We start from the raw sequence: 11,930 nt of genomic DNA on the forward strand, positions 1-11,930 counted from the left end.
TACACATACCTTCCTTAGCAAATTACTGTGCCACTTGCAGTTCTGACTTGTGCGGTATTTGATCTGATCTAGAAGTGCAGGTAATGCATATACCTTTGAAATGGAGCTAGCTAAGCACTATTAAAAAAAATGCATTTTCCCCTTTTCAGCCCTAATTCTGAGAACACAACTGTTTATGCAGCAAATACTGACTGTTTTGATGTGAAATCTAAATGTTTTCAAGCTCAGTGTGCCTAGGTGTTGTTACAAATAAACATATTGAGAGAAGGCAAAAAGAGCAGAGTAACTATGTAATCTCCTCTGACATCAGGGTCCTGCAACAAACAAACATTTGTAAGACAGCAAGAAAGGAAGGAAAGAGAGGAGGGAGCGGGAAAGAATAGAAAGCACCACCAATCATTAGGCAACAGGGTCCCTGTTAGTAATTTATCATATAGGGATAATTAGAGGTGTGCATGTTGGAAGGAAGCAGGGCTGTTAAACGAGGGAGGGTCTGAAATAAAGACTGCAGTACTGTACTGTAAGCAGATGCAGTACGTCACACAAAGGGGAGATGGAATCCAAATTCGGCGTGCCCCAAAGGAATCACAAAGAACAAAGAAACCATACTTGAGGCACGCACATGATCTCACTGCTGTCTGCAGACTTTAGATTAGTCATTAAGCCACTTTACTTTCGCAGCATCAATAAACAGGGAAATAACTCCACGTCAATAGCTAATTCAAGTTTCATACAGCAAACCTGCATTTTACAAAGTATGTCAATAGCTGATCTCTGCTTCCACAGCATCAGTAGCTAGGAGGCTCAGAGAAGAAATGTCTCTCCCCAAAATCATATTTCAGGTGAGAAGTTAATGGGATCTTTTAGCCTATATGCTAAAAGGGGGGGGGGGGGGGAAACTTTAATGGAGTGCTAAATAGTTAACATAACCCAGAATTAAGTAAACAGCTCCAAATAAGGATACTACAGTACTTAACATAGGCGCAGTAGCCTTTGTTCAGTGCCAGAGAGCCAAGTTTTTCCTCGTGTGACTGCTGATTTACAAAGGGCACATTCATCCCTCATACATAAGGGTTTTGCAGCAGTTTTCCTTCAAGAATATTGAATAGTATTACAACATACCCTGGGCTCAATCCTAATCTAAGTGACACAGCATGAAAGGGCTGCTCTCTGTAAAAAGACACAACATGCTAAGGATGAACTTGGAAATCACTATGGCAACTCCACAGGTTCCTCTCTGTTTACCTTTAAGCCCGATACTCCAAAGGTGGTGTGAAAAGCTGTTTTCACACGAGTTGTTCATATGTATTACGTCCAAAACCAGGAAAGGCTGCAGACTGTCTGCCGCTCAATTAGGAAGAACGTTTGCTCGAGGAAGCCAAATGCTGAAATGAAAAAATCATAACTCCTGATGAGCGCTCAGGAGGTGCTGCACACTCCAGTAGATCTCATTTGAAAGGTCAGGTAGTTCAGTAGCTGTAGGAGGCCCAAGTTATGGTGAGCAAAAAAAAAAAACCTAACCAAGTGTGCCTAATTTGCGAACAAAGTCGGAATTAACCTTTAGGGTTCTTTGCTTTAGTGAGTACAAAACATTGTTTGCAGTGCTTTCTGTCTTTCCGTTCTTTACAATTAAATTATACTGGTGCTAATAAATCCTCTTTTCTTACATGACCCCACTACAATTCCAGAAGCAGCAGCTTAGGCCCAAACTTTTGACTTCATTTTACTTGAAGAGAACAAAGGCTGATTTATCTGAATTTAAAGAGGGAGGAAGCCAGTGGCAATATAGTACTTGGTCTGTGACCACACTTCCATGCTGCTGGATAAGTTAGTAGTATAGCATACAAGAACAGGTTATTTTGACTGTCCAGTCTTGAAGAACTGTAGAGAAAATTTATAACTTTTACAGTATAAACACTGGGAAGTAAGAAAAAAAAAAGACATAGATGGACATAGTTTTAATCTCAAATGTACAAAATATCAGGGGGTTCACATTCCCTCACCCCACATTTTAGGAGACCACAAACCTCTAAATTCAACTGTTTTTATTTTTAAACCACATATTTAATTTAAACATCCTTCCTCTCAGTTTCTTAAGTGCCCAGAAACCATATCAATGGAAAAAAGATCTACTAAAACTTCAGCCTTAAAGCACTGTTAATCTCTTCCTAGAAGAAACTACAACTTTATCTTCAGCAATGAAATGGGGGAACAGCAATGCAACGCAATTAAAGGGACTTACCACTTAAACAACATGAAAGTTTTAATAAAGTAGAACTCCCATTTTCGAGTTACTGTAAGGCCAATTGCAAATTAGAAAGTAAATGATTAAACACAAAAGGACAAAAACAGAAATAATGAATCACAACATACTGTGTTCATTTCTTTGAAAACTCTAATTTACTTTTAATTGTCAGCAGTGCTTGCTGGTGTATGTTCTGTAGTATATTTTGCAGCAGCCTTTATAACACAGGCACTTCACTGCAGAGCTCTTAACTCACTATTCAGAAGCATAGCAGAAAGTTACTCAACCGCTTGTACACAAAGATTAGTGTGGATTACCAAACCATGAATGAGCTGCTTTCCACTGAAACGTTGGCACGGCCAACCAACATGTTTGCAGAAAGTTTCACTAGGCTACCAGCCCTTGCAGAACCGCACATCCGAAAAACCAGAAAGGCAGCTGACACACCCCAAGAGCAATCCGCCTTTCTTCCTGAGCTCTCCTGGGAAAGGTGAAATGTATTTTTTTCCAGCATTTCCCCACGGCTCCAGCCCTTCGCCAGCACCGGCGTGGGTAACGCGGGCAGCGCTCGCTCAGCCTGACAGCTTCCTGCCGGCTGCTGCTCGGAGGGAGGAGGTGACGAGCGGCTCACCTCTGCTAGAAACCTCACTTTTAACACTCGGTTACTCACATACTCGCAGACACATGAAGCTGGCTTCTCTGTGAAGATGGCAGTTTCCTTTTCGTCCTTTAAAGTGAGTTAGGACAGACGTGACTGTTGACTTCTGAGAGAACAGTTACTTCCCTCTTTACAGGCAGTGAGTTAAAATACATATATACAAACACTTACACACACATGCATGTCTTTACAGCAATATAACTCCTTCCACGCCAGCAGAGGCGAAATTACACAGTTGTCAGCGTTTAACAACACTGAAGGCTACCTCAGCGCTGTAACAAAGTTCCCTAGGCAACACTGGCTGCGCTGACCCTCCCTGCGAAACGAACGAACGCTAAAAGCCGGCTGGGGCCTAGAGGACCAAAAATCAAAACTTTAAATAAATAAATAAATAAATAAATAGATGGAAAGCAACAACAGCGGCTTGGCTCCGGGAAGCGGATCGCTCCTCATGCTGCAGCCCTGACCCCTTCCCAGCCCCACGCAACCCCCCCGACCCCAATCCAACCGGCACCGCTCGGGGCTCTCGCAGAACCCCTAAAACCCCTAAAACCCACCCCAAACCCACCCCAGACCCCGGATCCCCTCGGGTAGGAGCCGCCGGCTGCCGGCCGGGCCCCCCCGGGGCTCTGCCACCCGCTCACCTGGGCTCGCCGCCCCCTTCCCACCGCGGCGCCGCCTGTCGGTGCCGCCGTGCCGGGGCTGCGGCCGCCACATGCCGCCCCCGGCCGGGCACCCCCCGCCCTGCTCCGAGCCGGGCGGAAAGCGGCGGCCACGGCCCCTCCCCTGCCGGGGAGCCCCGGCCCCGGCCCCGCCGCCGCTGCCCCTCCTCCGGCCCGGCCTCCAGCGGCCGCCCCGGGGCGCTGGGAGCACGGCGGGGCCCCGCCGCCATGGCCGCAGGGGCAGGCAGGGGGGCCGCGGCCCAGCGCTGAGGGGGCGGCCTCGGCTGCTCGGGCGGAGTGGGAGCGCCCACGAGGCTAATTTCTGCCGAAATCCCTTCCCCGGTTTTGTGTTGTAGATAGTGCAGCCCTCCATCATTTCTCTTCCCTTCCCTGGTTAACACAGTCCTCCACCATTTATGAAGTATCTTCGCTCCCCTAGTTAACGCATGCATCACATCTTGCTCTCACTGTATTTCTAAACTCACAGTTTTTATTTCTTTTGATAGCCATAATTATGAGCTGTATATAGACTTAGGACTATCCGCTGACTATGGCTTGGCACCAAGTCTGCTAGAATAATGCCTGCTTCAGTCACGTATCACCACATCCTCTGTGCTCACCCTGTGCACGGAATCAGCATTTTTCAAGATACCCTTCCACCCTCATCTTCACAACACACTTCCCTTTTCAAAACCATTAAATACTATTATAAATTAAATATACCACTTTGTGTACTGAGACGTTTTCACATCATTCAGAAAATTTGCTACAAAAAAAAGCCTGGTAAGTTTAGTTAACAGCTGACAGACTACTGACATTCTTGGGTTTCAGTCCGGTTATTAAGAAACACAGGACATGCTAAGGGAGATTTGACCTCATATTCCAGCCCGTGCCCTTCCTGACTTGTGAGAGAAAATAATGAGCAGCTGCGCCTCACGTGCCAAAAATAGCCACACATCCTTCTTTCTTCAAGTTTGCCGTGCTGCTGCTGATTCAGATGATGTCAGCTTATATCAGCCCCAGCTCCCATCACCCAGAGATAAATTTGTTGGAAGAGAACAGCTGTACTGGTGCAGACAAAGGGCTCAGCCAGCACAGCCTTGCCTCCAACTCGAGCCCACGGCAGCTGCCTCGAGAGAAGGAACAAGGCAAGCACACACAGCTCTTTGGACTCTCCCACCCTCTGAGCAATGTCAGCTTAGGGGTTTCCTCTGCTCAGTTCCTTTTGTTGAGTCAGTAACTTGCAGTGGGTCACACCATCTCCCTGTTGCTTGTCCAACCTCCTTTGAACCCACTTTGGTTTTGGTGTCCACAGCATCCTCCGGTGAGGGCTTCCCCGGCTCTCCCCCCACTGTGCGTGGCACCAGCTCTTGATGTTTGGTTTGAGCCTGGCTGAGGCTAGCTTCCTTTGACAGCTGCCAGGTTTTTATGCTTGAAGAAACAGATTTTTCCCAAACTGTCCATGCCTCCGATGCTTTTCATATGTGTCATCACATCACGTGATCCATTTTACAAACTGCCTGGTGCAAAACTACCCAGACCTGCCGTGTACAGAAACCTCTCCGTACCTTGGAGTGTCTTTGTTGCCCACCTCTAAGCCTTTTCTATTACTGCTTTTTGGGGATGAGGATGCAGATTAGCCATGGATTTCTACAGTGGTGGCATCTTTGTGTTTCCTGTTGTATTCTGTGTTCCTTTACCAAAAGTTCATAACATTTGTTATCTTTTTTCTGATTCTTGCCAAACACTTAGCTAATATTTTCTGATATTGTACTGGTCCCTCATTTCCTTCTCAGTGATCGTGATCATCTCATAACTTTTCATCTTATACGAGAAGCTAGGATTGTTCTTACCAGTAGATACCAATTCAGTTCATACATGGTGAATTTCATCTGTTGTTTGATTGCCCGCTCATTCAGCCTCACAAGTTCCTTCTGCAGTTCTTTGCAGTCAGCCCTTGTTCATACTACCACAGATAACTCACTATCATCAGCAGACTTGCTTCAGCAGCTCATATGTAGAACATTGGATGTTCCAGAGGAGCTAATCTGTCCAAAGCTACCAAAAGGTAGCTGTTCTACAAGTTAATAAAAATTTACAAGTTAATAAAAATCATGGCATGATCTGTTCTCGACAGAAGCCCCTTCTAGTGAGTTTTTTCACTTCTACTCTGAACCTACTCCAAGAATTAAAGTGTAACGTAAACTTCAACACTTCACCTGAAGTGGCTTTGCCTTACCTCATGCGTGCCTATATCAATAGATATAATTAAGTAAACAAAATACACCATATTAGAATACGAAGCAGACTAATTCATTAGCTGGGTACATAATCACCAGTATTTGCCTAGTAGAGAGAACACGGCAATCTATTATTTTTAAAAATGAGCAGCTTTCCAACAAACACCCTTGTTCAAATGTCCAGCTATCAGAAAGGGCTTGGAGAGAGATGGCAGGTAGGTTCCACAGAAGACTTTAAGCATAACCAGAGAAAAAGGTACAGGAGGCAGACAGACTTCTGAAGCCTATACTAGTAGCTGAGAACAGTATTTTGGTTTTTAATGCTCTTTAAATTGTACCCTTTAGGGAAGGTCTAATCCAAATGTTTGGATGAGACATTCAGAGCTTACAAAAGAAGCTTCCTACCTACAGTTTAGCCCTGATGAGCTTACAGGTGGTACTCAGGTGTTTAGTAAGATGGGTGCTGCAAGAAATTGCACAGAAGAGCATACTTATCAGTGGATAAGCTGCCCAAAGAAATGGTCTTGCCTGTTCCCCCTGCTAGCATTTCTCCATTTGTGCCTCCCTTCCCTTCCCTTCCCTTCCCTTCCCTTCCCTTCCCTTCCCTTCCCTTCCCTTCCCTTCCCTTCCCTTCCCTTCCCTTCCCTTCCCTTCCCTTCCCTTCCCTTCCCTTCCCTTCCCTTCCCTTCCCTTCCCTTCCCTTCCCTTCCCTTCCCTTCCCTTCCCTTCCCTTCCCCTCCCTTCCCCCTGCTACTGTCTGCTGTGTGCTGGCAAGAGCATTTGTCTAGCTGTACAGTAAACTGGGAACAGATGTGGATTTAAACCTTTTTTTTTTTTTTTCCACCAAAAGCCTTTCTCCAGTTGAAGGTGCCTGTGAAGCTACAGCAGTAGATGCTGCACCAGAAATCCTGACAAATTTTAACAATCACTCCTGTGTAGTGAGTGCAGTGCTGCTGCCTCTGTCCTTCCCAGACCACTTCCTGAGCTCTTGTGCCAGCTCAGAATTGCCCTCTCTGCTTCCTATTCCTTCTCTCAGCCTCTCTGATTCTCATCGTCTCCACATGGCTGCTTCTTTGTATGGTACCTTCGCATCAAATTGACATCAGTGTATGAGAACTCCCCTCTGCACCTGCTGCCATCATGAACAGATTTCCTGTAGCTCTGTCCTTTATGACCTCTGTTTCGTCTCATAGCTCAGCTGCAAACTCTCCTTTTCTTCTTCTTGCATTCATCCTTGTGGTGTTTTTTTTTCTTCACCCAATCACTGCTATACCAGAGACCTTCTCTATTTCAGTGGTAAATAACGTATTCACCAAAACATGCTACTGAAGAAAAGGCAGCTCTATTTGCAAATTCAAGTCAAATTAAGGGGAAAAAAAAAAAAAAGGTTTGCCTATGCCTAGCATAAAAATGAGGAAAGCCCAGAAACGTTAGAGCTGCCTATGCCTAGCATAAAAATGAGAAAAGCCCAGAAACGTTAGAGCTACTTGTTTTGATTTTTCAGGATCAAGACATCCTGATTTTTCTTAAGCTAGGTTCACAGATGGCACGTTTGCTGCCCTCTGCATAAGCCAGAACCCAATGGTTACCTTCCATGGCGTGATCCTGCCAGAGCCACAACCTCTGAGCTGCTTCCTTTACATCCCTGCACCCTCGTGACTCAGCTTGACACCACTTCTTCCCCCTCAGCAACATCCTTTACATGGAAAGCTAACTCTTTCTGCCGTGCTTCATATCACAGAATCACAGAATTTCTAGGTTGGAAGAGACCTCAAGATCATTGAGTCCAACCTCTGACCTAACACTAACCAGTCCTCCACTAAACCATATCCCTAAGCTCTACATCTAAACGTCTTTTAAAGACACCCAGGGATGGTGACTCCACCACTTCCCTGGGCAGCCTGTTCCAGTGCCTCACAACCCTTTCGGTAAAGAAGTTCTTCCTAAGATCCAACCTAAAACTCCCCTGGCTCAACTTAAACCCATTCCCCCTCGTCCTGTCACCAGGCACGTGGGAGAACAGGCCAACCCCCACCTCGCTACAGCCTCCCTTGAGGTACCTAAAAAGAGCGATAAGGTCACCCCTGAGCCTCCTCTTCTCCAGGCTGAACAAGCCCAGCTCCCTCAGCCGCTCCTCGTAGGACTTGTTCTCCAGGCCCCTCACCAGCTTCGTCGCCCTTCTCTGGACTCGCTTGAGGACTTTGATGTCCTTCTTGTAGCGAGGGGCCCAAAACTGAACACAGTACTCAACTGAACACAGTATTCATTTTCATGAGTACTCATTTATATGAGTACTGAACACAGTATTCATTTTCATGTCCAAAACTAGAAGAACTGATTTCACTTTCAGTGCTGAAGTTCACTACCAAAAGTGTTTTTTCTGCCCCCTCCCCCCAAAAAAACAGTACAATTAAGTGCATTTTGGGTTTATCTGAAATGAACTTCAAATTATATGTATTTTTAGCTCATCCACTGATCTGAAGCATAATTTTTTGCACAGCTTTAATCCGTGTTTAGCTCAGATATGAGCTAAATATGCCCTACCCAAAATGAGATGTTTTCTATTTGATTATGCATTAGTTAACTCTGCAGGTACTTGCAGTAACTCTGGAACATGCTTTGTGATGAGATTTGCATAAAGATAATTTTCATAACAAATAAATAAATAAATAGAATCAAGGTGCTTAATGCAAAAAACAAAAGTCCCAGTTATTAAACCACAGAACTCCTGGAGACTTCAGCAAAGCCAGGATATTAAAAACAAAAAAAAAACAAAAACAAAAACAAAAAAAAAAATCAGATTTTTTTAAGACCAATCCATGAAAATCCAAAAGAAACTTGTAGGACTTTAATGTTATTTTTGTTACAAGTGATTACATTTCAGTTTCCAAAATCTTCTTTTTCGTCGTTCATCTACAGCTGTAAGGGAGCAGCTGCTGGTTGTCTTTCCTGGCATCATTTTCTGAGTCTTTTCCAAAGACAGTGACTCGACTGTACAGGATTTTTTCTGGTGTCAGGGTAGACTTCAAAACAAGACTAAGGCTGATAGCGCATTACCAGTCAGTTCAAAATATTTATGGGATTAAGAGCCATGTATTATAGATAACTCAAAAATGTTTTAAGCCCTAATCTGGCGGATATACAAATCAAAAGAGTTAAGCCTTTGACTGTTTATTTTGACCAAATGCCTTCCTATAAATTTAAATTATTACGAGAAAAGAGTTACTTTCCCTAAAGGCACCTGATCAGTAGCCAGAAAAATGAGGATTCATATTGCTGTACTCTAGGCTTCAAAAATGGATTTCAGGGACCTTCTGTCCATAGTACAGTACAGACAATAAATAACCAACCATTGCTGCATTCACCTTTTTACATCTGGATATACAATTATTTTCTATTGAACTGTCATTATTAGGTGGTTGGTTTTTTGTTTGGTGCTGTTTTGTTTTGTTTTGTTGGTTGGTTGTTTTGGTTTGTTTTACAGCAATGTATAATTGGATTTGAACTTGCTATTATTTCACTGTAGCATTCGTTTTAATAGACCTTATACATGTAGATGATGCATTCCCCTTTAAATAGTGCCTCAGCACTATCACTCAGTCACAGAAAGGTTTCCGAAAGCTGCACAGGACAGCAGGGTCTCAGCAGAGGTGGAAGGAGCCAGGAGCTGGGCAAGAGGTGAGGGAAAGAGTTCAGAGGGGGAGCTGGCATAGGTTCCTCTTGTGGGAGCATCAGGGCATAGGGGCTGGCTAAAGCTGTGTGGGAGCATCCAAAATGCGCTCACACCTGGGTAGCTGCATACATACTCTCCTGTAATCGACTGGGCATGCTGGTGGGATTTCTGAGGAGATCAGTACTTCCCATGGCTGAGCTTCTGGTATCACAGAGCAATGATCCTGCCACTTGCACGCAGCCGGTCAACGCAGCTGCTGTGCCTGAAGGGACAGCAGGCACTGGAGGGTGAGCATCCTGGATTGTACCCATGCGGTACCCAGGTACCCAGCTGTGAAGAGCATACTAACATTTCAGCTTTGTCATCAAGCTCCCGATGCCTTTGTTTTCCCCATTCACATGCCAATATGCCTTATGTGTGTAGGAGCATTTAAACGATTTAAGCAAAAATACGTGATATTAAAGGTGCAGATGTGTAAAGCAACACAAGACACATCTTCCCTACCAGACAAGGACCTGAATGCCAGAAATGCAATGAGTACAAGTGCAGGACTACGGAGAGGTGATTGAAAGCCCAGTGTAATTTGTCTCTAGCTGGGTGACATAGTCTGGCTTCAAATCCAACCTGAAGCACTTGATCCATGTATGACTGTACCAAGGCCATCCTTACACCAGAGGCTGCAGGTTATCCTCTGGCTGAACATGACTATGTTAGCAATAACTGCAATTTTTAATTTATTTTTTTATTTTTTATTTTTTGCTGCTCTGCCTTTCAGGAAACTCACTGAAAGAGAAGGATTGAAGGGCTTTGTACAGGGAGCACAGGCAGTGCCTAACTGTGAGCTTGTGGCATATCCAGCAGACTCCTGGATGCAAGATTGGCATATATTTAGTCTTTCCCTCTGCCCAGAGGAGAAGGGAGGCACAATTCTGGCATCTAACATGCTATAAGTGACCACGTTTAAGCAGTCAAATCCCACCCTGGGATTTTACCCCAATAGCAGTGTTTATACCCCTGGTGATGAAGACTAATATCTTCTTCTTCTATCTAAATAAAGTGAACTCTACAGCTGCTGATGAAAGGCCTTTTTTACTAGTTCTTGACTTACTTCTGTGAGTCTTTGATGTGCTGTCAGAAAACCCTTCAGTGCGCTTTTTAAGTGGGAACACTCCAGCAGGACACGTATTCCAGCAATGGTTTCATGTAGGGCTTTTGATCCCTACCCACTTCTCACCAATTGTGTATCCAAAGATGGTCAACACCTTATCTTCCACCACACTGGGAGCTCCTACTGAGTTGCTTCTCAGTTTTGACCTTTCTAAAGTGTTTCAGAGTCACTGCTTACCCTCCAAAACTCACCTCCTGTAAGTACAGCCTGTATTCCTTCTCTTCAGGTATTTAATTTAGCAAGGGATCTTAGAGCTGCACTGAGACATCACTTGCCTGGATGGGCTCCCTGCCGAGCGGACCGGGCCACTCTGTGTGATTCTTATTCTCATCATTATTTGCTACTTGGCAAGTGTTTTCACTATCCAGTTTCTCAGCAGAAATGTTATGTTTACTCTCAGATATTGATAAAAACTTTGAATAGCACTAAGTGTCACACTGCACCATGCAGACTCTCATTCTTTAATATTTCTCCTTGGACAGCTGCATTTTTTCAATTCCCTAGATCTCCCACTTTCTCATTCCTTGTCCTCACCGGCAGATGGAAGAGCTACATCAAGAAACAAGCCCATCCCATCACCAAGACTCTGCCTAAAATCCCCAAAACAATACCGTTAGGTCTCCCTGACTGCTGACTTCACATCCTCACTACTCAGCACTTGCCCGAGAATGTGCTGTGGGCGGTGTAGCAGGCATCCAGACATTTCTGAGGCAACAGGAAAAAACACATTCTCTTCTGTGACCTCCATGCGCCTTGTTGGTCACAGGTATTTTTCTGACTGGGCTAAACCAAGAGCCAGTCCTGCTAGCAGAGCTGTTGTTTCTGCCTGATTAGAATCGTAAAGGAAATATTTTTTGGTCGGTGGTACAAACCACACGTAACAATTCTGGGAAACCTGCTTGTTGAAAATAGATCTTTGCTTTTTAAGAAATAAACGATATGAATTAAAAAATCCTCCTCATTTTGTTCACAAATTCAGGAAATGCCATGAGATGACACAAAGATTGTCACTTGTTAATGCCTGGAAATAGGAAAGCTGGTTCCATTTCAGACGCCATCAGATAACACCTTTGCCAGAGGATGTTATTACAGTTTTAGGCTAAATATATAATATAAATAACCTGTCTTCTGCAGTACAAAAAAATGTCTACTGGCTGGAAGCAATTATTGTGAGATAATACATGGAAGTCTGCCAGCGGGGCTTGTTAGGTTTTCAAACTCCATATTTATAATATACATTAATGCACAGCACTATCTCCTAGCACCGCCAAGGTCCAGCCCTAT

At 44.4% G+C, this 11,930-nt stretch overlaps 1 protein-coding gene across 1 annotated transcript in view; it reads right to left on the bottom strand.

The window, feature by feature from the left end:
- The window catches only part of DISC1 (DISC1 scaffold protein), a 200,590-nt gene extending 196,914 nt beyond the window's left edge, over nt 1-3,676 (bottom strand). Inside the window, 1 exon segment of the mRNA XM_032183944.1 lies at nt 3,548-3,676. Within this exon segment, the coding sequence (XP_032039835.1) occupies nt 3,548-3,620 (73 nt within the window). The 5' untranslated portion in view covers nt 3,621-3,676.
- Nucleotides 3,677-11,930: the final 8,254 nt, after the last annotated feature.

This window comes from Aythya fuligula, chromosome 3 (genome assembly GCF_009819795.1).
Source record: "Aythya fuligula isolate bAytFul2 chromosome 3, bAytFul2.pri, whole genome shotgun sequence".
NCBI lineage: Eukaryota > Metazoa > Chordata > Aves > Anseriformes > Anatidae > Aythya > Aythya fuligula.